Source organism: Cucumis melo, chromosome 1 (assembly GCF_025177605.1).
Source record: "Cucumis melo cultivar AY chromosome 1, USDA_Cmelo_AY_1.0, whole genome shotgun sequence".
Lineage (NCBI taxonomy): Eukaryota > Viridiplantae > Streptophyta > Magnoliopsida > Cucurbitales > Cucurbitaceae > Cucumis > Cucumis melo.
The window spans coordinates 32,938,364-32,963,489 of record NC_066857.1 but is presented as its reverse complement, the minus strand read 5'-3'; the positions used below and the strand labels follow the sequence as shown (position 1 = coordinate 32,963,489).

The window sequence follows — 25,126 nt, the reverse complement described above, 5'->3', positions numbered from 1 at the left end:
GGTTCAGGTCCAGGAGCATCGGATGCAGTAAGCACCGCACCATTTAGATGAAGTAGCAAACTAGAGAACAACCTCGGAAAAGAAATGGGAACCTTGACCCGAAACAACTAAACATGCCTCAACAGTTGATTGTAAATGAAGGCACCCGTATCTACTTTATCACTATTACAAATTTGATACAAGAATGTACCTCAGGTAGCATATATGCTTAAGGCATGTGAGGAAGAGAACCAATTGGCAATGTCAATCTTGTGCAGAATGGCATACTTGACATTGAGAGCAGCTGCAGGGATTCCATTCACAGGCCATGTGGACAAGGTCCCTCTAGATAAGACATTAGCTAAAACCTCAATAGTAGGACATGATGGAGAGCAGTCAATATCAACAGTATTTCCAAGAAACCCATTTATCACAGCAGGTGAAATAACAAATTTGAACCCTCTAATATGCACCATCTGATAGTCAACACTACTTGGATCATTAAACTCATCAGGCAGATTGACAATAAATTCTCTAATTAACTGGGGATAAAAGGACCAATATTCGAGATAGTTTTTTTCAAACCAGCCTTATGGATAAGGTTCATGATACTCATGTAGGATTGGTGGTTGTCAGATATATTTACCTCATCGGCAATTCTTCTCTGCATCACAAACTTTCAGCGTTTAACGTTTTTCTCGTGATGAAAAGAAATTCCATCAATGGGAACAGATGGAACATTTGCAGGGATTTTCTTTCTGGCAGTTTTTGTGGTAACATTTCTTCTAGCCTGTTGACTTTTTCTTTTTGGGGGTTTAGGACCTTTAGGAGACTCTGGCCTTCCTTTAGAAGATGGTGCAATGGGATCATCAGTAAAAGGAGGAATGTATTCAGGAGGTATCTCAGTCTGGTTAAAAGAAGCACACTGGTCATCATTTTGAAAACCATCAGTATGTTCTTCACGTGCAGCAGTAGCGATTTCAGGAATGTGTGCAGGCACCGCATCCGGTTGCGAAGTAGGTAGTTTCAATCGATGAGGGTGAATAAAGGGAGAATGACCTGAAGGTATAGATGGTGAGCGTCGAGGGTCTCCTGGAGTTGGAATGAATACCCCTTCGGTTGATGAGCTCTCTTGAGAGTGAATGGAACCCAGCGGATAAGAAGGGAGTCTCCCGGCTGTAACTGGCCCTGAGGGAAACAAACAGATTAATGGAACATTATCCTGATCATCTGAATCCATATCCGATACAGTGGCCTCAGAAGCTCGATGTGCATGCATAGCAAGAGAGATAGGAGCAGCAGACTCCCCGACTTCGGGCACTGCCTCAAAACGTAAAGACTTATGGTACCTACGGAGGCCTCACCCTGCACTTTCTCAGACGGAAGCCAATAGGGTCTCCAAGAAGGAGTGCTCTTGAACCGGCAACCTCTGACCCTTGCATGTTGTACTGGAGGAGGCGAAGAGGTGATGACATTAGGTGCATCTTCAGACTGCTTAGGCACATAAGACCTCTTGCGAGTATTCACCATGACGAAAAAAATTCGAGTAAGCGATGAGAAATTTCAACTGATGTATCAACTCCAAAATGTGTAATGACTTAAGATGATCTCAGTTTAAATAGCCAAAATAAAATTCAAATAGTCAGAAATTAAACATCCATGAATAAAAAGAAGAACCCTATCAGCCGAAAAGACCTCCATTTACTTCGAAAACGATGCTGACAACTCTAAAGATTTGAAACGTGGAGACATGCGCTGTCTTTATAGCTAATCACAAAATTAAGTGCAACACACACCTAAACCAGCACGTAAGTATTCGAATGAGCTAGCATCTAGGAGCTTAGTGAAGATATCGGCTAATTGTAAATTTGAACGAATATGATCAAGCTTGATTACTTTGTCTTCAACTAGTTCTTGAATAAAGTGGTGTCTTATATCAATATGCTTAGTTCGACTATGTTGAATGGAATTCTTAGATATATCAATTGCACTCATATTGTCACAATACAACGTCATAGTGTCCTGATTGAAGCCATATTCAAGCAGCATGTTTTTCATCCAAATCAATTGTGTACAACCACTACCTGCAGCTATATATTCAGCTTCAGCTGTAGATAAAGAAACACAATTTTGCTTCTTACTTAACCAAGAGATTTAATTATTTCCCAAAAAGAGCAAACTCCAGACCTACTTTTACGATCATCAGCTGAACCTGCCCAGTCAGCATCACAATATCCAACTAGAGTGGGAGTGGTATCATAGGAATACATCATTCCAAAGTCACTGGTCCCATGAACGTATTTAAGAATTCATTTAACAGCTTCTAGGTGAGTGATGCGGGGATCCGCCTGATAACGAGCACATATTCCCACAGCATAAGCTATGTCAGATCGACTTGCTGTTAAGTATAATAGGCTGCCTACTATACTCCTGTAAAGTTTATGATCAACTTTAGCACCTTCAGTGTCTTTTGTAAGTTTCGCAGCTGGAGTCCGCTTATTTCGAGCCTGTTCCAAACCAAACTTTTTGACCATATTCCTGGCATACTTTTCTTGTAATATGAAAATGCCACCATTCTTTTGCTTAATTTGAAGTCCCAGAAAACATGAAAGCTCTCCAACCATGCTCATTTCGAATTCTGGCTGCATAATATTAATGAAATTATTTACTAGATCCTGAGGAAATCCTCCAAAAATGATGTCATCAACATAAATTTGAGCCACCAAAAGTTGGTCAGGTTTTCTGTGTATGAACAAGGTCTTGTCAATTTCTCCTCTGGAATATCCTCTACCTCTCAAGTACACAGTTAGTCGATCATACCAAGCTCTCGGAGCTTGCTTTAGTCCATATAAGGCTTTGTTAAGCTTATACACATGCTTCAGGTGCTCGGAATCTATAAAACCTTTTGGTTGAGCAATATAAACCTCCTCATTCAAGTACCCATTTAAGAAAGCACTCTTTACATCCATCTGATACAATTTAAATTTCTGTATGCATGATATGCCCAGTAAAAGTCGAATGGCTTCAAGTCAAGCAACAGGAGCAAACGTCATCAAAGTCAACACCTTCAACTTGAGTATACCCTTGAGCTACTAATCTGGCTTTATTTTTCGTCACACATCCAGTTTCATCAGTCTTATTTTTAAATATCCATTTGGTGTCAATAACGTTTACACCTTCTGGCTTTGAGACTAACGTCCAGACATTGTTTCGTCTAAATTGCAGTAGCTCCTCTTGCATAACATTTAACTAATACTCATCCTTTAGAGCAGAGTCAACAGTCAAAGGTTCAATGGTGGAAATATAGCACAAGTCAGCAACCATCTTCAAATAGTCAATCTTATCTTTCCTTCTGGTCTGCATCCCAGCTGATGGATCACCTATAATAGAGCTTGCTGGATGATTTTTCTTTACATGAGCTGACGGAATTAGTTTAGATTTTTCGTTGATAATTTCTTCTTATGATTTTTTCAAACTTTTGCATGTGCCGTCAGATGAATTATCAGCTTTAGACTCTTCCACAGTACTCGTAGTTCTGACTTCAGACATGTTTGGAGTCTCATCTTCCTCATCATTCATCTGTTTGATATCAGAATCGAGATCATTCATAACTACATTGATTATTTCCATAACACTACCGGATCTATTATTGTAGACTCTATAGGCCCGACTGTTTTGAGAGTACCCGAGAAAGATTCCTTGTTCCGACCTTGCATCCCATTTCTGACGGTATCCTCGGATATTTGCTAGCTCTATCTCGGGGTTAGCCTCGAGAATAATCTTTGAAGACATTGTAATGTACAATGTAAAAAATCCTATAGTTATCAATCATACCTACAGCACTAAGAAGAAGAAGGTAAACAATAACAATAACAATGAAACAAGAAAAAAAAACTAACCGTGTTATTAGCTTAATCTAGTTGAGATGTCAGAAGCATAATGGGAGTGGGAAGAAAAATGGATGATCTTAATCTTTAGAGTTTAATAATGATTTTAACGATAATGTGTTACTAAACTTACAATGCATGCTGGAATCAAATTGGAAGGTTGGTGATGTACACTTCAAGAACATTCAGGGAACATAGACAACGAATGTGGCAGTGTTGTTGGAGTGCAGCAAGTTGTTTCCACGTGAGGGGGTGAAGTTGAGAGACATTAACTTGACTTATGGAGGCACCAACTTGAGAAATACGACCATTGTTTCTTCATGTATGAATGCAAAGATTGCTACTTTTGGGGTTCAAAACCCACCACCTTGTGATAATGTATAACATTTATATGTGTGAATATATGCATTGGGGATTTTTTTAAGCTAAATTCTAAAAGATGCACCACAATTTTGCATTTTATGTCGAAAATACTTCTAAACTTTTAAAACTCTCAAAAATACCCATAAACATTCAAAAAAGATTCAAAAATACTCTTACGTTTAATTTTGGATGGAAATCGTTAAAGTTTTATTTTAAAAATACCCCTAAACTATTGAAAAAATTCAAAAATATCCTTGAAATTAAAAAAAAAAGTTTAAAATATTACACTCAGAGTTAGTACGTGAACTAATACTATTAATATCTCGTAAAAAATTACTCTAACTAAAAATGTCTATATTGTTAGTGTAGCATAAATTTATTTGAAATATAACTTTTAAGTTTTTATCCAAAACTAACTGTATTTTGAAATTAGATGTGTATGTTTCACTAGGAATATTTTTTATAATTTACCCGATTTTAATTTATAAATATTCAACCCCTTGTATTCTTTGTTTTTGAATGATGAATTCAATGTGAAAAGTATAGTCTTCTTTTTCCTCATATGGGATCCTTCACCAACTTATTGAATGCCAAGTTTTATTCTCCCATATACGGTGTCCCATTTATATTAATTTAAAATTGACTAATTAATTACAGGAGCCTTTGTAAAAATAACAAAAAAAAATTATGATAGTACGATACATATCACTATATTTTCTAAATTACAAAAGTAGTAAATTTAAAAGCAGATAACCCTCTGATAGCAGTCTAAATATCATTAATTACTTATCACATCATATTTGTCATATTGACAATATGCAAAAAAAAAAAAAAAAAAGAGGTGCTACGGACTGTTTTTTCTAAAAAACATTTGTCATCCGATGCAATTTTCCTTAATTATATTTATTAGAATTAAGAATCCATGGTTATATATATATATATATATATATTTGTTCTCCTTTAACAAAAAAACATTGGGTTAATTTTATTTATATTAGGCTTCTCATGTTTTAATTGTTTGTAAGATAATGGAATAGAGCTAAATTATTGAAAATACCCATCAACTTAAAAAAAATGAATACTACCTTTAATTACCTTTTATTGTACCAAAAAATAAACTTTTTGGTATTTCTTTCATCATTTTTTCCTACCTTTTGGATATATATATCGATTATCTGATTATAAACGAAATCATAATGAACTAAAACAAACCAATATAAACAAGATGAAAACTAAATAGTATTTTCCTTACCAAATATAAACACAAATTAGATCAAGATTCTCCGACATATCACACTATATATATATGATCATGTTCGCTTTCGTAATTCTCATCATCATGATCAATATATATAATGATATCAATATTTTTGTCATCTTCTTCGATCTCTTGTGAAAGAACTCCAGTAGATGAAGTTTCTTCTGACAATGTAGATGACAATGATGAAGATGAATACGAAGACGAGGAAGATGATGTTGATGATGTCCTTTTCTTGTCATATTCATCAAATAATGCTGTAGATGGAAAACTTTGTGCAACGTTTGAGCTTTCATCATATTTCTGGGTTGCATTTTCTATGGAATCTAATTCTGAATTTGTGTACTCTTCTTCTTCATAAATAATAACCACAATATTTTCCTCTTGATCTTTCTTTTCTAAGATGGATTCCGTTGTTATAGGTAGATTTTCATATTCGGAGTCTTCTATTGAATTCGTTAACATTTTTGACGACGTGTGGCTACAAAAAGATAATATATACACTAAATAAACCTCTCAATTATTAAACTATTATAGATGAAACCAATTTAGAATTTAGATGATCTTCATATTAGTATTCACCAGCAGTTATACATGTATTATTATTCTCATCTCAAGATGGAATTAATACTATAATCAAATGAATATTAAGCTTATAATTAAGTCGTTTTAAATCATCATTGATTCAAAAACTTAAGCTTATGGATTAGATTAAATTAATATTTATATCATCTTATTCACTTTTCACTTTACTTGGTAAACTAATTCAAATATGTAAAAAAATATACAATAATTAAAAATTAATATAATTAATTGAGAATGAAATTAAATAACATTTTAGAGATTTTAACACATGATCTATTGTCTTTTGGTGCTCAAAATATTAAAGATAAACTTACATAGTTTTTCATCCTCTCTTCTTCCCAACATGTTTCTTCACTTATTTGAAAAATAATTATTACTTTTTTTTTTTTTTTTTTTTTTTACTTTGGTAGGATTTTGGGAGAAAATTAAATGTTTTTGTGTAGTTTATTTTGAATGAAATCAAGTGAAAACATTTATGAAAAAACACATAATTACATGGATAATGGACGAGTTAAAGTTCAAACAATTGTTAATTTTGATTAGTTTTAATTGTTTTTAACTGCAAAGTAGAAATCAAATATAGGTAGGGATGTTAAAGGGAAGAAATGATCACACATCTCACTCAACAAAGGAAATGTGGAGTTTTTAGTTCTAACCATAGATGACTGATGATATCAGTTGATGAAGACAGAAGAAGTCGCAATCCTTCCATTTCTTGAGCTTTATCGTCCGCAATAACGTCAAGATCTGAATCACCCTCCCGACTCCTTTTAGGGGATGTGGTGATCTTCTTGCTCTTCTTAAATGTAGAAGCTATGAGTAGACATCCAAAAACGAAGGCTCCACCCCACATGACCAACCGCAAAACACCATTATTTTCGACAGTACCCAATTCGACGTCCTTCTTGTTGGTTGGTTTGTTCGGTCTCTCGAGGTGAAAGCTTGATTTTTCGTGGTCGGGCGGCATTGAAATGATCATCAAGGGAAGGAGGAAATCAGTGTGGGAGGTAGTTTGGTGTCATATAGGAACTAATTATAAGACTTTGAGAAGTTCTCAAAAGTGTATCAAGTTCGTTGCTTGTAAAGTGATCATGCCCATTTACAAAGCAAGGTTTCTATTACACTTGAAGAATTTTTAGAAAAGTTCTTTAGAAATGAGGGGAACTTTGAAGCTATTTCTTTTTTAATTTTTTTGTTCATCTTTTCTCTTCTCAATTTATTTATCATGATTTTCTCTTAAAGGAGACATATGTGGATTTTTAAAATAAAAACAAAAATGTTACTTTATATAATTTTCAATTTTTGGCTGAAAAGTGTAAGAGTAGAGTTCAAAAGCTTGATTTTCATTTTTTTTTCTCGTCTTTTAGGAAACCGACAATACACAAAATTATATACAAAGAAAATCACTCACTATAAGAAAATTGAAGAAAAGAAGAAGCTTGTTCTTCAAATTCCTTAGGTGCAAAGGAATGTGCCTAGCAACGCCTCATATATGAGAAGCAAACATTGATCATCCATATGCAAAAGAGACTCAGCCTTATAATTGAAGAACGAGTTTTTCTCTTTTTATTTTCGCCTCATAATCTTTATTTCTAGGTATATTTATCAAATTTTTTTGGTCACCATCTCAAATAATACTTCATCTACCATCTCAAATTTAATCCAAATAATTAAACAAAACTCATGAACTTGTTGAATTTAAAAAAATTTAAATTAATTTTGAAAAAAAAATGTGTCAACTTGAGAACAAGACTATGGACATAGACACATAGCTTTTAAAGATAGATTTTTAATTCAATAACCTAAATTTCGGATGGCTAGCTTTGTTTGTTTCAATGAAGACTGGCTCTCTATTATTGCTATAACACATGTACACTAACATCTTATCAATTATCCATATCATTCCTCGCACGTTATAAATTAAGAGGTCAAAGTAGAGTGAGGAGGAGTACATGCATGAAAAAGTGAGAGCGAGGATGAGTATGAGGATATAAAGAAAGAGCCTTGTGAGAGCTATATTTGTATAAACAAATATTAAGTGTGAGAGATGATACATATCATCATTAGCAAGCTCCTGTGCATTCTAACGATGGTAGAATATCATATTTTCCAATTTTCGAATTTTGGGACAAGTAAGAGAAAAGAAGACTTGTATAAGATTAATACTAAAAATTATTATTAAAAAAAATGACCGGTCATCAACTGAACCGGGTTTGAACCGACCAACGACAACCGTGATAATGGAATCATGAATCCTCCATTTCAATGGCCCAAAGGCCTCAAACGCAATTTTTCCCATTGATGATAAAGGGATAGCCTTCTCATTCTTCCTCCAGCGGAGCTCCTCTGTGAAACCCATGGCCGCCACCGCTGCCTGCTCCTCTCTCAGCTCCATTCGAGTAATAGGTTCTTCTTTCTTTCTCCTTGTTGATGCCAGTTCCCATTGAAATTGGGTTTTCTTTTAGTTTTTACTTTATCCTTGTAATTTAGGTATAGGATCATCTCCTTTGATTCCCAACTATGAAAACTCAAATTCTTTCTATTGCTTCCCCTGCTCTCGATTTTACTGTTACTGTTCCTTTCTTCTGACTGGAGGGTTCTGACCTGTTCAGTTGGATAAGGAATATTGAGACTTTGAAACTTTGTAGCAGTGAATTAGAATAAATATTGAGACTTGACTATTGTCACACCGTTTCTGGTCATCTCTACACAAGTTCTTGGTCCTAATGTGCATCCAAAATTTTATTGGATTTTTACTCTAAAGTAGTCTTGTAACATCTATCAAAGGTTAAATTGAGGTTAATATTGCAATTTCTGAAAGAATAGTGGTATGTTTGAAACTAAGTTCGAATTTAAAGAATATTTTTTATAATTTAGCCGTTTAAATTTTGTTCTGAGTTTTTGTCATTAGGACCATTGTTACTATATGATTAGGGCATAATGAGACAAAGGATGGAGTGATGAAATAGATTTTTAGATTGACTTTTTAAGTCTTTAAGAACAATTTTTAAACATCTAGAAAAGTTAATGGGAATAAGTCTTTAGTTTAAGATGTATTTTACTTCTTTCACTCATTCTATCGAACATTTTGACCATATCACTGTCCTATTCTCCACTGTCGTGCGTAATCAGCATTTAACTATTGTTATACATTACAAAAGGTCAGTAGAATCACATATATTTAAAATTACTTTCAAATACTTAAAGTATCTAAAAAGTCATTCTAGACATGCACTTAGTCTGTGAATTGCATCCATTTGCAAAATGTTTAGATTTATTACCTTGTTTCCTTGGACAGAGAGGCTTCAAGTACCATCCTCAAAGAAATCCAAACTACAAATTCCAAGCAATCAAATGTAGCTCATCTTTGTTGGGTTCTTTTACCTCTTCCAAGATTCTTCCGTCACTGGCCTATGTCATCCCTCCATTAAAGCCAGCTGCTGCTTACGAAGCTGCAAGGACTATCCCCTTTGCCTTGCAAGATGCATCAATGGCTGCCTCTGATTTTGTGAACAGTATGACCTTGGCTGACCTCGACCCAGGAACGGCAAAGCTTGCGATCAGCTTTCTGGGGCCGTCTCTCTCGGTGTTTTCGTTTTTGTTTATTGCTAGAATAGTAATGTCTTGGTATCCCAAGTTGCCAGTGGGGAAGTTTCCATATGTTATAGCTTATGCCCCCACTGAACCACTTCTAATTGCAACAAGGAAGGTGATCCCTCCTCTCGGCGGAGTTGACGTAACACCAGTTGTCTGGTTCGGATTGGTTAGTTTCCTCAACGAGATATTGCTCGGTCCCCAAGGGCTGCTTGTCCTCCTTTCTCAACAAGTCAGCTAAATCTTGATGAGAATGCTTCAGAGAAACATTCTTTCGTTTTTTAGTTCTGTATATGCAACTGATCTTCTTAGCTGAGCCTCTTTGGTTCCAAAAGGCAAAGGATGTGAGAACTTGAAATTCTTAATGAAAGAAAATTTTCCTCATCCTAGAGAGTGTAATCAGTTCAGCTTCAGATTGGTTTTGAGCTAAAACTGACTTGACCTTGTGTCGTTTTGAGAAGATTGAACGTTGTTTGAAAATTTGATCTTTCAAGTTCCGAGCTAATCAAACTTTAATTTCTAGATAAAAATGTTGATTGAGGTCACATTGCCATTGGCTTGAAGGTGATTTTATTCCAAACAAAACAAAGCTTTTTATGAGATTATTTTACCATTGTCTAGCATTTGTATTTTCAAAATGTATATTTTGATCCCTTTACTTGATAAAACGTAAAATACAATAATAATTTAATATCCTGCTATTTTTACTTTATTAATAAAATTTGTGTACTAGTTTGAATTTCATCCTAATTTAATATGGGTTGAAGATTTAGATTAAGAAGTCAATATTACATATTCAGAAGTTCACAAAATGTTATGTTTTATAATTTAAGATATAAAATATCGATGTTGACAGAATTACTGGGGTCTCAATTTTATAGAAATGACAATAAAATTGTCGTTGAAATATCTGTATCGAACTCCTGAATTGTTAATAATGGATCGTCAATTGAAGACATTTCATCAATTGAAATGAAGAGGAAACCGTGTACGTTTTTCAACAGCCATTTCATTTTGGTTCATTGGCAAGAAAATGACCGAGAAAGATGACAGCAAGAAAAAAGAGGGAAAAAAATCAATGGTTAATAGAAGCAGCCATGCCAGAATACAGTCATACTTCAAGTTTCAATTTGACTCTCATTTGCCGAATGGGCAAAGATTCAAATTTTCAATCAAAATTAAGAAACAATTAGAAATAGGATATTTGTGGGGTTCAAGCAAATGAGCAGAGTAATAATAGACATATTTTCTCAGAATTTAATTGCAGGTGCTCTAAGTTAACAAAGGTTAAGATGCAAATAAGATTATAAAAAGGATGGTTGTAAACTTGTAAAAGAGCTAAGCCAAGATAAGACACATTTTTAGATAGAAAGAGGTTGATTAAAAGGAACACATGGTCTTGCATTCAAGTCTTAAGAATTGTTCTGCATTCGTCTTTTCAAATTTCCAAGAGGACCAAAATCATTCTTCTTTACAGCCTGCTTACTACAGTTACAGCTTCCAGTATTCAAATTTATACCACAATTTAGACACATACCTTTGCATCCCGGATTACATATCACATTCATAGTAATTTCTAGATGCAAGATGTCTCTGATGTTCTTTGATATATCTATCTCTTTGTCCACAGGAGGAAAATAGAGTTGATCATCCAAATCTACCGACTCTTCATCATCTTCGTCACTATTTCCATTATCAGTCTTGAATATATCCTGCCCGCTAATGATTCCCATATTTATGACATCAGGTTCTTCAATTGGTTCTTCGCTTAGTAAAATGGAGAAATTTGAGAAAATGCATTCAGGAGCAGGTTCACAACACCTGCAACATAAAGTGATTAGCATGTCATGAACCTCACTGATAATAGCATAAGTGGTATAGACCAAATTGTGAGCATAGAACCAGCATGTTACCAGATATGGTTTTTTTATTTTTTTATTTTTTTCCCCATTTTTCCCATGATAAACTACTTGAACAGGCTAAACAAATAACTAACTTGATGTGGAGGTGTAAGAGGAGAAAACAGAGAAAGCAAATACTTCATCCCAGATGTGAGAACAACCAAAACAACTAGGCTTGTGTGCAATTGATAAGTCAAAACTGTTTAAATCAATTAGAAGGCAATCTAACGCAGACATTGAGTAGCTTGAGTAGGTAGTATGGTTACTTTTTTGTAGGTTAGTTATAATAAACAGTCTTTTGTTTCAAAAATACTTCTATCATTCAAAAGTTGTAATATCACCCTTGTTTTTTTCCTAAAAGTTTCAAACCCACTCATGAAGTAAAAATTTTCTGAAATTTTTGACAGAAGTTGGGACCTAGAATAGTGTGGCAAGAACCTAAAACAGGTGACATTCCATATTTCCATTCTAGGTCATACAACACTATCCTAGGTCTCAAAAATATGTATCAAGTGACCATCCAACCGAGAATCAACTATGGAAGGAAGGTTTCACCAGATAAATAGTAAACATATGCAAAACATAGAATAGAAGAAACTTCCTTCTTCATTAAAATTCTTGTGAGAACCAAAAATGATTAGCATTTTAGTGTCTAGTCTAGTGTCCTCTAGTTGATTGAAAGCAATCAAATAGAAATGTTGCATAAGGAATCAATTTATAATTAGAATTTACCTATAACAATTCAGGGTGATGACAGTTTTAACTATTCCGTCCAGCCTCAACTTTTTATCTTTCCTTGTGACATCAACAGAGATTTGAACAGGTGTTCCAAAGGGATAATCTTTCACATCCTTCGTTACGCGTAGACCCATCGTCGATGCTCTAGATTTCGAGACATCAGTCGAAAGCTTCTCTAACCCAAGCCTCTCTAATGTTGTGCAATACTCCACATGAGAAACTGAAGAGTTCCTCTTGTAGATAACTGCTCCTTCCCAAGGTGAGCCCATCTCCTCAATATCCCCTTCTTGATCTCCCCAATCAGTAATAATGGAATTGTCCTCAAAAAGGGATTGATACGTAGGTTTCACACACTTAATGGAAGTAGATTTCATCTTAATACATGGGTCACCCAAGCTTGGCTGAATATTTCTCATAAATCTCCATGGAACTCGAAAATGTGAATTAAAAGAAACATTCCCTTTAGATTTGAAGTAGAATACATTAATAAATTCCTTGGAATGAGAAGATGAAACTACGGATGATGTGGGAAATGTGGCTAGCATCTTAAACGAATGGGGACAGAAAGTGGGTAAAGGAATTTCCGTAGATACAAATAACACAGTCCCTGCAAATTTTATGTAATCAGCTAATGAAGTCAAGCGAAAAGAATCCCATCCTACAAGAACACCAGAGAAACTAGACGAGCTTAAAATAGGAACAAATCAATTGGGCAATTAAGTCGGGCATTTCTTCAAACAGTTTGTGACCCAATTCGAAGATTAACTTTATCCAAGAAATTGATGCGTAAAATAGATTATGGGAAGAACTATACGAGAACAGAGAAATAAATAAAAGAGAAAAGGTACCTGAGGTTCTTGAAAATGGTGGGAATTTCGATGACGCTCCGCGGAAAAATTTTATCCAGTGGCTGAACTCATGGAAGGACTTTTCCTCTCGCATAAAGTTTTTAATCAATGAGTAATGGAAAATAGTACGTAATTGTCAAATTTATCTTCATCAATTAAAATTGTTTTGATAAATCGAAGATTTAAGGTAAATTACATCTCAAATTTTGTGATAAGCCTTTTGTAATTTTAATCTTAAACTTTAAAGAAATAATTGCAAACTTAATCCTCTAACTAAGTTTTACTCTAAATGTCGTGAAAAAGAGAATTTTCTTATGCATTCATGGATATGTACTATTTATAATTGCTAACATTTTAGAGGAAAATAACATTAGAGCTAAATTTGTAAAAGAACAAAATTATGAATTTTGATGAAGACATTTTTGTGGTTAATTTTTTGTATTTGTTATACCTTTTATAATGCGACCAAAGTCTCACGTTGGTTAGATAAATGAATGATTTTAGATATATAAATAAAGACAACTATCACAATTGATAGATACGTGCTCCTTTGAAATTATATCACAAAAAAATAAGAGTGGATATCTGGACAATATTATATCATTATCTATTTCGGAGGTTTGTTGTCTTAACACTTTTTTTTTCAAAACTTTATTTAAGAAAATGAATAAGTAAATGAGAAGAAATTGAATTCATATGGAATTTTCACGAATGGTAATAATTTAATAACTTATAATTTAGTTTCTATATTTAATTTAAAAATAAAAAATATTTTGGTACATCACAAACATTATTTATTTGCTTACATCTCATTAGGTTATCCAATCAAATTTTGCTATTTGACAAATTCTACTTGTATTTTTATGAAATATTTTAAGATGTGAGTGAAGAAAATGATAAAATAAAAAAACTAAAATTGTCGTTTAGTTTTTGAAGATGGTTCATGTTATTATTAACGAAATATGCCTATTAAAATTGTCGATTTTGAACAAAGTGAGATTAATTCAATGCTAATTAGCTAGTATAAAACTTTTATTTCTCAAGGTTGAAGGTTTGGTCTCCATTTACTGGAAATGGCCTTAAAAGAATAATTAGACAATTATAAAACAAAACTATTTTATAATCTCAAATTTGATAATGGCACTAATGACCTTCAAAATTCTTTCCGAATTTTCAGGTTAAAGTCTCTTAACTAAGCTTCATTTGACGACAACGTGTGTATATATATATATATATATATATATATATAGATCGTTAATAATTATCATACATACATGTATATTGAATATATCTTCCTGTTTTAAGTTTGGCAAGTGAAAAGGAAAGGCCCAACAGAGAAGAGTTTCATGTTATTATGAACCAAAAATTTGTAAGAATGGAGAAGAGCACCAGAGACTCCATTGTTGAGGTCAGAAGGAGATTGACAGTTCTCTAATGGTGAGACTTCTAGAAAAGCTTTGCATTCCTTCAACTCTCTCTTGTCTTCTACCTCTGAAGGAGATAATGTTGCCAAGAAATAGCCATTTTCATCACTTGACTCACTTAAAAATGTGTAAGAAGCTGCCTCATAGCCATACTCATCCACTGTTTTACATGTTATTCTTGCCAAACCTCCTGCAATGTATAAAGCACAAACTTATTTTTTAAATATATACGTAGGATGAAAGGTTGAACCTTTAACGGCCTTAAAGATTGATATGTGTAATACAAGTTAATGTTAGTTAGCAAGTTTAGGTTTATCTTGTGTGCATGGAAAAAAATAGAATTTGGTCAAAAATTAAGATCCTGTTTGGTAATTATTTAGTTTTTCAGTTTTTGTTTTTTAAAAATGTACAAGACTATGGATAATACTTACACTTTCAAATTTTTTTACTTGTTATCTACTTTTATATAAAAACACAAGTCAAATTTTGAAAACTAATAAAAATATAGTTTTCGATAAGAATTCAATTGTTGCACTAAAAAAAATGTAAATTTTAATAAGAAAGATAAAATAGGTTTAATTTTAAAAAATTAACCATATATCCTCGTATATATTATTAAGAATCCGTCGAGTAATCAGAAATATTTAAGGACAAGTTTCATTTCAACCATCATATACTATTAAATTAGTCTAATGATACTCTTAAATTGACTCGAAGATCCATGGAAAAGGAAATATATAATTACTATATTCAACATAAGCAAACACTTAAAACTTAAATAGTTACCGTGTATCAAAATTGACAATGTATACTTTTAAACGACAAAACTATTGAAAATATTTATATAGTAAAATTTTACGGTCTAATTAGTGTTTATCAATATATTGTAAGTAATATTTTGTTATATTTGTATTTATTTTGGTATATAAACTCTTAGCCACACGTAAAGATCGGGTATATATATAATTAAAGCTTACCTTGAAGAGGGGAAATTGATGAGCCAAATTTGTAAAGAATAATTCCTTCAATGCCAATCATGGTAGAGAGAAGCCTTTCTTGATCCTTAGCCAATTTGGATGTCATAAAATCATAAGACGCACCATCATAGATATCACCATTAGCTGAACCAACAATAATACTGATGACCAAAAGTGACAAGGAAACTGCATGTAGAGAACCCATTTTCAAGTGGAAAATGATAACAATACAGAGAAAAGGAAAGGACTTTGATTTGAATTTGAGCCTTAAGAAGCCTCTATATATATACATATATAATATGTTGCATGGTTTAGTTTATACATTGCATGTATCTACATTATATTTTTTTTATTTTGGTATTTTTTTTTATGGTATGAAAAGTTATTGGATGCACGATGGGAACAAACATTATGGGACTTTAGTGGCGCAAAACGTTGAGGGCGTAATGCAAATAATATATATATATATATCAAATTGATCCTTGTTTTTAATTATAAGAATTTGGAGTAGTATTGAAATTAAAAATAACTTTGACCTGTTTGAATAAATTTCATACACTTTGTTTAGTGCATATAATTATTGGATTTTTTTTTATTATTGGATTTTTTTTATGATTTTGATGTTTAGTGTATGATTCATGTTTAGATATACATTTATGGGCGTTTAATTAGATTTAGGTCTCCATACAAAAATTGTAAAAGAGAGTATAACTCAAGTAGCATGTGGATGTATTTATGATTAAGATTTACGTAGTTTTATTTGTATTATGTTAAAAAACAATAAGATAAACGTAAATAGTATTTAAGAAAATGAAATATAATAAGAAATTTTGGAACCAATCACAAATTGTCACTTATTAAAATAATTAAATTTGAGATTAATTAAAAATTGACATGTGTCCCAAATTAAAGTTACATAAATTGGTCAATTCTAATGCCACATGTTGACCGTTGGATCAAGTTAGTTTAATTTAGCCCAAATGTTAAATATTGCCCAAATCATGAGCTACTCCATCTAGTTCATGAACCAACTAGACCCAAGACCATAAAAGTACACAACTCCAATCATTCTCAAATCAACGTAACCATCCATCCAACCGAAAGAATTAAAGGATCATATACTAGAGATCAAAACACAAATATAATGTCAACACAAGTTCAACTCCACGAATAAATTTTTTTCAAAGCTCTTCTGTAAACAAATACCAATAATAAATCTACCAAAGTTGTAAGCTTCGTGTTAGGAAACATGCATTATTGTCCCTAAATTTTATCTTTGAATTTTACTTGGTAAGATCCAGCTGTATTCGTACTTTTTTCAAAAAAAAATAATTTGTAGACTTTAAGATTTGATTTGTAAGATGAAATTTTGTTATCAAAATTTAGGTATGAAATTACCAATCCTTGTTGGTTGTATGTATATGTTGGGAGTCAAATCATCAAGACCTGCTCTATGTGGCCCAATCACACCTAAGATTAGTCGAAGCCCTCCCGAGAATAAATTTATAGCCACGCACGTTGGTCACAACTAGCGGCAAAAAGCACGTCCATCAAACTATGTGGTCGCAATTTTAGAAATATTTATTATTATTATTTATGTTTTTATTATTTTATTATAAAAAAATGGATTATATTGGATTAATTGCGACCTAGATTACACTTAATCATTGTCTCTTCAGGAATTGCACCTAAATCGTTATCCTTTAAAAAAAGACATACGAACCTTACTAACACAAACCAAGCACTTTAACTTTAAGTTTTCAAGTTTGTTTTGGATTGATATGTACATAGAGAAATTAAATCTCAATAAAACCTAAGCAATATTATTCACCATAAAATCTAAATTGCGAAAAAAAATTGAAAATCACACCGCCTAGATCATTACAAACTAAATTTAAATAAAAATACCAAGCAGTTATTTTACACGAAATTTTGGATTCTATCAATAATAGAAATTGATAAATTTCTGTCACTGTCTATCAATGCTTCCAATAGATCAGTGTTTATTAATATCTATTATCTATAAAATCTGAAATTTTGCTATATGTTGTAATTATTTCGTCAAATTTATTATTTTTAATTTATCTTAGGAATTTGGTTCGATGGTTTAAAATGATGATAGAAAAATTAAAAGAATATTACACATAAATTTCTTGATGAGAATGTGAAATACACAAATTAAAATAGCTTACACATCTTAAATTATTTCTTCTTTTCGCACTCATCATCCATTGAAATAACTAAATGGAAAACAACAAATAAAACCCAAAAGGAAGACAAAAAACCAAAAATAAAACAATAAACATGAATTGAAATCGATCATAAAAACTTGAGGCATTATATATTTGGTTGTGAGGAATAGAAGAAAGATCCAAGGGAGTACAACTTCATCTTCTTGTGTGTGAGAATGCGAAAAGAACGAAAGAGAGCACCGGCAACGCCATGGTTAACGTTGGTAAGGTATTTGCAGGCCTCACATGGAGAATAAGGAGGAAGGAAGGCTTTGCATTGTGTCACTTTGGCTTTGCCTTTGAGCCTGGAAGCTGACAATGTGGCTAAGAAATAGCCATTGCTGTCGCTTGGAAAGCTTGAGAATGAAAAAGGAGCCATTTCTTTGCCTTTTTCATTCAAAGCCATACATGTGAATCTTGCTACAATACCTACAAGTAAAGAGTTTCAAAACCATCCTTGCAATGAATATCTTCTTGAATTTTATGCAAAACAACAATGATATTAAATGAGTAACTTTCTTTTTGTATTAAAGAAAGAAAAAAACCAAATAATAGCCATGGGCGAAACACAAAGCTTACCTTTAAGAGGATGGTATTTAGTGCCATTTTTACAAGAAACAACTCCTTCAACAGCGATCCTGAGCGGTACCATCCCATCACTGCCATACGACGGGAGTGATTTATCGTAGATCGGCACTCCGGCATCACCAATGTCGGGAAAGTCGTAATAGTCCGCCGCAGAAGAAACGACGGCGGAGGCCAACAGCCATAGCAGCAGCACAGGAGCTGCAGAGAAGATCAGCTGCCTTGCGAGAGCCATGTTTTGATATTTTATAATACAATGTGTTTTGGGGCTCTACATAGAGTTTTGTTTCTCTTGAGGATTTTATAGAGAAAGAAAAGGGTTCATGTTTATGAGTTGATTTGAATAATTGCTTGAACGACGATGCTGGAGGGAGTAGTTCATGACTAAGTGCTTCTCATGTAATCATGTTGAATCAACATTAAAAAAAAAAAATGATTTTCCTCTCTTTTTAGTGATATCCCAATTGGAATATATTAGGTTCATATTTATTTTGTTTTTTTTTTGAAATTTGTGATCCATCACTATTTTGTTTTGTTTTTTTTTTCAAAGAATTTTTAAAAAGGTTTTTTTATCCTCGAGTTAGGATTGATTTTTTTTTTTTAATTAAAGGTTTGAGGTCAAAACGACGTTAATAATACAAGAAAAAGATAATCTTTCGACTAACAAAAATGTTGTTCGAAAAGATTAGTAGTTTAGGACTTGAGAGAGACAATACTTCTGACGGGCCATACGGACCGCATCGAGTGAAGCCCACAAACTCTCGACGTCTTACACCACTGTTGGAAGTCAGAAACCTAGATTATTAAAAATGAGAGGATCAAACACACGGTGTTGTTAAATAAGTTGATCAGGGCGCTCCCTTCTATAAACAAGACAACAAAGAAACAAAAAAAATCAAACCCAGAGAGGAACAAAACACTACTCCACGGCTCAAGAAAAAAGGTTTCAAGGAGGAAGATTCCATGCAATGGTACTACTTAAAGCAACCATCATATAAAATTCTCATACCTAATATCTATACTAATCATTTGAAGAGGACGTTGAGAAACACCATGGATATATTTTGGGGATAGAAAATGAGGTTTCATTGAGATATCATATGTAGATGTAATGTTCACACAAACCACACTTATATGCAAATCAAAAACTAAAAAAATAAATTATTTATTAAATAAGACGACATTAATGAATCGAGTTATGTCTAGGCGATTTTCAAGATCAATTTAGGATTTCGTTAGAATATTTGAAGATCATATTTAAATTGACTTAGAAAAGAAAAAACTTTTCAAAAAATCATTGTAAAAAAACATGTTTAGGCCGATTTAAGGTTTGTATGATTCGTTACATGCTAGAAGTAGTTTTATTAATGTCAAATTACACTATAATTAAACTATTATGAACTAATAATTTAAAAATGGTTGTCAAACTTGATCGTCTACTATAGCTATTGTCCGAGTTATCAGTGGCGGAGGTGGTGGTCATATTAGTTTGGCAAGTGGAGTTGGCCAGCAAAGTGATAGAAATCAAGAAAATATATTCCAAGGGAGAGATTATTAAGGACACCTGGAAATTTTAAAGAATACAAATTAAGGGGAGATCTAACCCTTAAAAACACTTTAAAATTATTTTTTTAAAAAAATTAATTTCAAATGTTTATCTTAAACAAATTTATTTTATAAAATCATTAATTCAACCATTATTTTTAGTGGCTTTCAAATACTTCAACTCTTTTGACAGAAATCTTTTTTAAAAAAATAAACAACCGAAAAGTTAAATCAAAATCCAACTTGAAAAATAGTGGATTAACCATGGAAATTTTGTAATTATAATTTGTTGCTTTTTTCAGAAAAATATACTTGTGGTGTTTCTATATTTGATGATAATTAGAAAAATAATCAAAAGGCATAATTGCTATTTGATATCCATTTTAACCTTTTCGTTATTTTAGAAGCATAACTTAGAATTTCATGTCCGTATTAATAATTAATAAATTTTATTCTTAATTTTAACTTAATTTTTTAAAATTTAAGAGTTTATTTAGATTAACTACTGAAAAAAATTATTTAAAAATTTAAACTTAAGCACATTTGGATAATCTAGATTCAATTAAAAAAAGTTAAATGTAAATAAAAATTTTTAAAAAATATTTTTTCTTGGCCAAAATTTTCGATTTAATTTCTATTTAGTCATTTGGTTTCTTACGCATTTCATCTGTCGGTTTTTATTTTGATTTCAATTTAACCCTTATTATCTAAATGTTACAATTTTACCGAGATTTAAGTTTCATTTCAATTTGGTCTCTAAAATTCAATATTTACATTTTTCACCTCAATTTTTTATTAAATATTCACTTATAAACATGTTAATGTTTATAAATTAATTTAAATAATTAGGAAAGAAAGAAAATTTGTCAAAAATAGAAAAAAAATGCAATATTTACCCTCTATATAAAAATCAAAGTGTAGTAAATTTTGTTTTTAATGATTTTTTTCTTATGAAGTGTAAATAATTTTTTTTCTTATTTTTTTAAAAAATAAGTAAAAATTTAAATTTAATTTCAAAATTATGAAATTAGAAATTTAATTAATTATAATTTTTTTAATTATTTAAATGGAAAACCTGCATATATTAACAAAATATCAAAGTGGTCGTCTAACAAAGCACATCAACTTAGCCATTTTTAAATATTTCGTTTGCGCTTCCTTCTTTTTCAGATTTCTTTCATCCATTCTTTCTTCTTTTCTTTTCTTTTTGTTGCGATTTCTTTCCGTCGTCTTTCTTCTTTCATATTTTCTTCTTCTTTTATTTTTTTACGTCGTTTGATCTTTCTATCGTCTTTTTTCTTTTCTTTTTTTAGCTGTATTTCTTTCTATCGTTTTTCTTATTTTGTTATTTTTGATGTCATTTAAATTTGGATAACCAAATCTAAACGATCGCGTACAAAAATCGATTGAGTCAAATCTAAAGGATCGTATCACAAAAGAATTAAAAAAAAAATCATTTAGACAAATCGTTTAGCCAAATCTAATCGTTAAAAAAAATAGTTTAGATTTGAGTTCCCAAATCTAAACTAACCAAATTTAAACGATCGACAAAATTAAACGATAGTGTAACAAAATTAAACACAAAAAAAATTGTAGTCACGATCGTGTACTAAACAATAGCCAAATCTAAACGATTTCAAATATTTTACGCGCACGTTATTAACGGTTTAGTTGGTTGATATGACATTTTTGGTATTTTATACGGTGGAACTCTGCGTTTTTTCATTTTCGAAATTGTTCTAAATACTTTGCCGCTTTTTTATATTTTTGAAAATACCTTTATTTAAATTTAAGAAAAAATAAATATAGTAAAAATTTAAGACTAACAAACTTATTCTAAATATTGAAGTTAAATGTGAATGGTAAAATAGTTACATTTCGAAACTTAGAAATTAGAAATGAAACTAAAAAATGAAGGATAAAATATATAACAAAACGAAATTGAAAGTCGAACTCAAATTCATGGATGGAAAAGGTATTTTTCTCTAAAAATTAAGTCACATTTTATAATTTTTAAAAATATGAAGGGGTATAGCATAGTTAAGTAAAAGGCCAAATCTATTTTGTTTTGGTCTAATAGGCCCACAATAAAATGGAGTCCACTTCTTAAACCCTAGAAGGCAACTCCCTTTCTCCTTCATAAGCTTATCTTCTCCAACTAGCGGCCGGGAAGGTCGAACAAAGAAACAATGGTTTCGCTCAAGCTCCAGAAGAGGCTCGCCGCCAGCGTCCTCAAATGCGGGAGAGGCAAGGTCTGGCTTGATCCCAATGAGGTCAACGAAATCTCCATGGCCAATTCCCGTACGCTTCTTTATCTCTTTCTCACAATCTTTCTTTTTTTTTTTTTTTTTTTTTTTTAGATTTGATTCTGTTGTTTCACTCTGTTGATTGTTCAATCAGTCTCCATGTTGTTGACTGGACTTCTTTTGTTTCGATTTCACGGTCTGAAGTTTGTCTTGTATCTCTTAGATTTACTAGATGATAAAATATGTTTTGGGATCTGAAAATTTTTACCCTAGGTTATATGCGTTTGATGTTCGTAATGATAGTGTTTTTGTTTCTATCATCGCTAATAGTTTAAACTCTAGTTACTTATCCGTTTCTTAAATCCTGGCTCTCTTCTTGTGCTGAATCTAATTATCATATAATATTGAAGTTATGTTGAATCATTTGCATCAGATTGCTAGTTGGTGATATCTTCCTGTTGTATGGGAAATTGTTTGGTATTATTGAACAATTTTTTATGGGTTAACGAAGTTCTAAAATTTGTTCCTCTTAGATTCTTAACAAAGCTAGGAAGGTACTTTTGTATTGAACTTGTTTCAGTTTTCCCCCTTGTTATTCTTCCAAATTCCAAAGCCCTAGTTTTTTATTCTAGCGATTTTTCTTTTGAATATTTAATAATTACAGAACGGTTTGTGATTGTCTTGTTAATTAATGTCTGGATTGTTGACGACAGGTCAAAATATAAGGAAGTTGGTGAAGGATGGTTTCATCATCAGGAAGCCAACCAAGATCCACTCTCGTTCTCGAGCACGTCGCATGAAGGAGGCCAAGAGAAAGGGTCGCCATTCTGGATATGGTATGTTTCTGCCTGAGTCTTGATTTATAAATACAGATACTGTTTTAGAGAACCTTTGATGTTGTATCATTGCATCACTGATTTTCTTCTTGTTGTGACACAAAGTTTATTTATAATGAACCATGATTCCTTCTGGTGTGTTAAAATTCTGATTTTTCTAATTGTATTCAGGTAAGCGTAGGGGTACTAGGGAGGCAAGATTGCCAACCAAGGTCCTCTGGATGAGGAGAATGCGTGTACTTAGGAGATTACTCCGCAAATATAGAGAATCTAAGAAGATTGACAAGCACATGTATCATGATATGTACATGAAAGTAAAGGGTAATGTCTTTAAGAATAAGCGTGTGCTAATGGAGAGCATCCACAAGTCAAAGGCTGAGAAGGCAAGAGAGAAGACATTGTCAGATCAATTTGAAGCCAAGAGGGCTAAGAACAAAGCCAGCCGGGAAAGGAAAATTGCTCGGAGGGAGGAACGATTGGCACAGGTTTATTTGCTATCTCACTCTTGATCATTACCGACCTAATGTTGTTTCTTACCTCCAATCCCATGACATCTGTCCTATCGTTGTAGGGACCTGGAGAAAAACAACCACCGGTGACATCGGCAGCCCAACCTGCTGCTGTGTCTCAATCTACTCAGTAAGTATAAGTATCAATCTTCAAAATCCATGTAAATCTAGCTTCATTTTGTAATGTTAAGTTTCCATTCATTTTGTGCAGGGCGTCGAAGAAATCAAAGAAGTGAGATTTTTACAAAAGGAGTTTCTTAGGAAGGTTTACTTCTGATGTTTCCTCTGTCCTCCATTATTCTAGAGTAGTTTTCAGGAGGCTTTTTTGCAGCCTTTTGTTCACTTTTGGACCTTGTTGCTTCATATCCAAGACCAAGGGATTTTAAGCCTGGTAATTTTGTTAGTCTATGTTCATTGCGTTTTTTGTCAACCATGTTTGCTTAATGGAATTTATTTGAGATTAAATGCATATTGATTGGTTTAGGGTGAGTGAATTGTGTATGATTTTGGATTTGGGATATTTACAATTCTTTAACTCATCAGTTGACACTTGTTCTGCTTCTACGCCATTCTTGTCTAGAACTAATCTCTAATATGAAGTCCTGAAAAAGGAATAGTACAACGAAGGTATGTTGGGGTGAGCAATCGAACCTCCGACTTCTTGGGACGGAGTCCATATTAATATCACCAATTCAAAGTATACTTTTAACAAAGTGATTATTGCACCCTTAATTTCTCCATGTAAAAATTTTGGTTATAACAACAAACAAATCAAAATAACACGTGGGATGCGTTATAATGATACGTAGTTTTGGTTTGCTATTCTTTCCCTCATTTAGTTTGGTTTTGTTGGAGGAATTTTGGTTTTGGTAGTGGAAGGAAGAAGAAGATTGGTTTGTTGCATGTAGATATGCGAAAAAGGATTATAAAATTTTATTTTGAAAATAGTTAAATGACAATTTTGGCGATTTTATTGGTCATTCTAACCCTATATCATAAAACTATAGGTAATCTGTTTTAGGTTTTCCATTTTCGTTGGATTACAAGGTTGCTGTTATCTCCAAATTAAAATAGGAAACTATTTGCTGTGATTTCCAAGTTATACATAGTTTATTGATATGGATTTTCATGATCTAGTCTTTTGATAACAGTTTAAACCACCGAGTCTTCGTTCTACTCTTAGTTTGATAGCAATTTAACACTCGACTTTTTTAGTATTTACTAATTTAATCCTTTTGCTTGACGAGTACTCAAGTAGATTTTATTGGGAGAACGTATACTTCTAGAATCATGCGAGTTTTTGTCTATTTATTTTGACAGGAGACATCCGAGATTCGGTAATTGGTAGGTGAATTAGGACAGAAAAATGAAATTATCTCATGAGTAACAAAACAGAAAAGAATCAAAATTCTAAGTCTACAAATCACAAGAAAATAGTGAATTAGCATCAATTTTGTGTTATCAACCTTGAGGTTAGACGTTTCATTTGTCATTTTGAAAATGTATTTCGAGATTGAGAGAAATTCTTAGAGAATGATGGGAGGTCTTGATGCTTGAGTCTTATTTCGTAATTTCATAATTTCAAAATGTTTTTTTTAGTTCTATCTATTGTTCATTTTT

The 25,126-nt window shown here is 32.4% G+C and overlaps 6 protein-coding genes across 7 annotated transcripts; 2 read left to right on the top strand and 4 right to left on the bottom strand.

The window, feature by feature from the left end:
* Nucleotides 1-5,298: 5,298 nt before the first annotated feature.
* Nucleotides 5,299-7,085, bottom strand: LOC103492795 (uncharacterized). Its single transcript, XM_008453326.3, has 2 exons — nt 6,729-7,085; nt 5,299-5,968 (listed from the first exon to the last, which is right to left on the bottom strand). The coding sequence occupies exons 1-2, from the start codon at nt 7,049-7,051 to the stop codon at nt 5,521-5,523; spliced, it is 771 nt and encodes a 256-aa protein (XP_008451548.2). The 5' UTR covers nt 7,052-7,085; the 3' UTR covers nt 5,299-5,520.
* Nucleotides 7,086-8,327: 1,242 nt separating this feature from the next.
* On the top strand, nt 8,328-10,050 carry LOC103492796 (protein COFACTOR ASSEMBLY OF COMPLEX C SUBUNIT B CCB3, chloroplastic). Its single transcript, XM_008453327.3, has 2 exons — nt 8,328-8,471; nt 9,371-10,050. Exons 1-2 carry the CDS (start codon nt 8,430-8,432, stop codon nt 9,905-9,907), a joined length of 579 nt encoding a protein of 192 aa, XP_008451549.1. The 5' UTR covers nt 8,328-8,429; the 3' UTR covers nt 9,908-10,050.
* A 992-nt stretch (nt 10,051-11,042) lies between these two features.
* On the bottom strand, nt 11,043-13,418 carry LOC103492797 (large ribosomal RNA subunit accumulation protein YCED homolog 1, chloroplastic). 2 transcript variants are annotated; one of them, XM_008453328.3, is made up of 3 exons: nt 13,154-13,418; nt 12,300-12,963; nt 11,043-11,487 (listed from the first exon to the last, which is right to left on the bottom strand). In XM_008453328.3, the coding sequence occupies exons 1-3, from the start codon at nt 13,245-13,247 to the stop codon at nt 11,079-11,081; spliced, it is 1,167 nt and encodes a 388-aa protein (XP_008451550.2). In that variant the 5' UTR covers nt 13,248-13,418; the 3' UTR covers nt 11,043-11,078. The 2 variants fall into 2 exon arrangements, with proteins under 2 accessions (XP_008451550.2, XP_008451552.2); XM_008453330.3 differs by having other exon boundaries at nt 12,300-12,912; nt 13,154-13,409.
* Nucleotides 13,419-14,252: 834 nt separating this feature from the next.
* Nucleotides 14,253-15,798, bottom strand: LOC103492798 (protein SEED AND ROOT HAIR PROTECTIVE PROTEIN-like). The gene is made up of 2 exons (XM_008453331.2): nt 15,555-15,798; nt 14,253-14,767 (listed from the first exon to the last, which is right to left on the bottom strand). Exons 1-2 carry the CDS (start codon nt 15,757-15,759, stop codon nt 14,454-14,456), a joined length of 519 nt encoding a protein of 172 aa, XP_008451553.2. The 5' UTR covers nt 15,760-15,798; the 3' UTR covers nt 14,253-14,453.
* Nucleotides 15,799-17,681: 1,883 nt separating this feature from the next.
* On the bottom strand, nt 17,682-18,672 carry LOC103492799 (protein SEED AND ROOT HAIR PROTECTIVE PROTEIN-like). The gene is made up of 2 exons (XM_008453332.3): nt 18,365-18,672; nt 17,682-18,214 (listed from the first exon to the last, which is right to left on the bottom strand). Exons 1-2 carry the CDS (start codon nt 18,603-18,605, stop codon nt 17,892-17,894), a joined length of 564 nt encoding a protein of 187 aa, XP_008451554.1. The 5' UTR covers nt 18,606-18,672; the 3' UTR covers nt 17,682-17,891.
* A 3,261-nt stretch (nt 18,673-21,933) lies between these two features.
* LOC103492800 (60S ribosomal protein L19-1-like) lies at nt 21,934-23,995 on the top strand. The gene is made up of 5 exons (XM_008453333.2): nt 21,934-22,216; nt 22,875-22,997; nt 23,169-23,482; nt 23,569-23,636; nt 23,718-23,995. Exons 1-5 carry the CDS (start codon nt 22,105-22,107, stop codon nt 23,740-23,742), a joined length of 642 nt encoding a protein of 213 aa, XP_008451555.1. The 5' UTR covers nt 21,934-22,104; the 3' UTR covers nt 23,743-23,995.
* Nucleotides 23,996-25,126: the final 1,131 nt, after the last annotated feature.

Excerpts from the sequence above, each read along its gene's own strand:
- LOC103492795 (XM_008453326.3), bottom strand. The coding sequence starts at position 7,051 with ATGATCATTTCAATGCCGCCCGACCACGAAAAATCAAGCTTTCACCTC. Across the intron at positions 5,969-6,728 it reads GATATCATCAGTCATCTATG|CCACACGTCGTCAAAAATGT; the intron begins GTTAGAACTAAA and ends ATCTTTTTGTAG.
- LOC103492796 (XM_008453327.3), top strand. The coding sequence starts at position 8,430 with ATGGCCGCCACCGCTGCCTGCTCCTCTCTCAGCTCCATTCGA. Across the intron at positions 8,472-9,370 it reads CCTCTCTCAGCTCCATTCGA|AGAGGCTTCAAGTACCATCC; the intron begins GTAATAGGTTCT and ends TTCCTTGGACAG.
- LOC103492797 (XM_008453328.3), bottom strand. The coding sequence starts at position 13,247 with ATGCGAGAGGAAAAGTCCTTCCATGAGTTCAGCCACTGGATAAAATTT. Across the intron at positions 12,964-13,153 it reads ACCATTTTCAAGAACCTCAG|GATGGGATTCTTTTCGCTTG; the intron begins GTACCTTTTCTC and ends GTGTTCTTGTAG. Across the intron at positions 11,488-12,299 it reads ATCACCCTGAATTGTTATAG|GTGTTGTGAACCTGCTCCTG; the intron begins GTAAATTCTAAT and ends TTTATGTTGCAG.
- LOC103492798 (XM_008453331.2), bottom strand. The coding sequence starts at position 15,759 with ATGGGTTCTCTACATGCAGTTTCCTTGTCACTTTTGGTCATCAGTATT. Across the intron at positions 14,768-15,554 it reads ATCAATTTCCCCTCTTCAAG|GAGGTTTGGCAAGAATAACA; the intron begins GTAAGCTTTAAT and ends TATACATTGCAG.
- LOC103492799 (XM_008453332.3), bottom strand. The coding sequence starts at position 18,605 with ATGGCTCTCGCAAGGCAGCTGATCTTCTCTGCAGCTCCTGTGCTGCTG. Across the intron at positions 18,215-18,364 it reads TAAATACCATCCTCTTAAAG|GTATTGTAGCAAGATTCACA; the intron begins GTAAGCTTTGTG and ends CTTTACTTGTAG.
- LOC103492800 (XM_008453333.2), top strand. The coding sequence starts at position 22,105 with ATGGTTTCGCTCAAGCTCCAGAAGAGGCTCGCCGCCAGCGTCCTCAAA. Across the intron at positions 22,217-22,874 it reads AATCTCCATGGCCAATTCCC|GTCAAAATATAAGGAAGTTG; the intron begins GTACGCTTCTTT and ends TGTTGACGACAG. Across the intron at positions 23,483-23,568 it reads GGGAGGAACGATTGGCACAG|GGACCTGGAGAAAAACAACC; the intron begins GTTTATTTGCTA and ends CTATCGTTGTAG.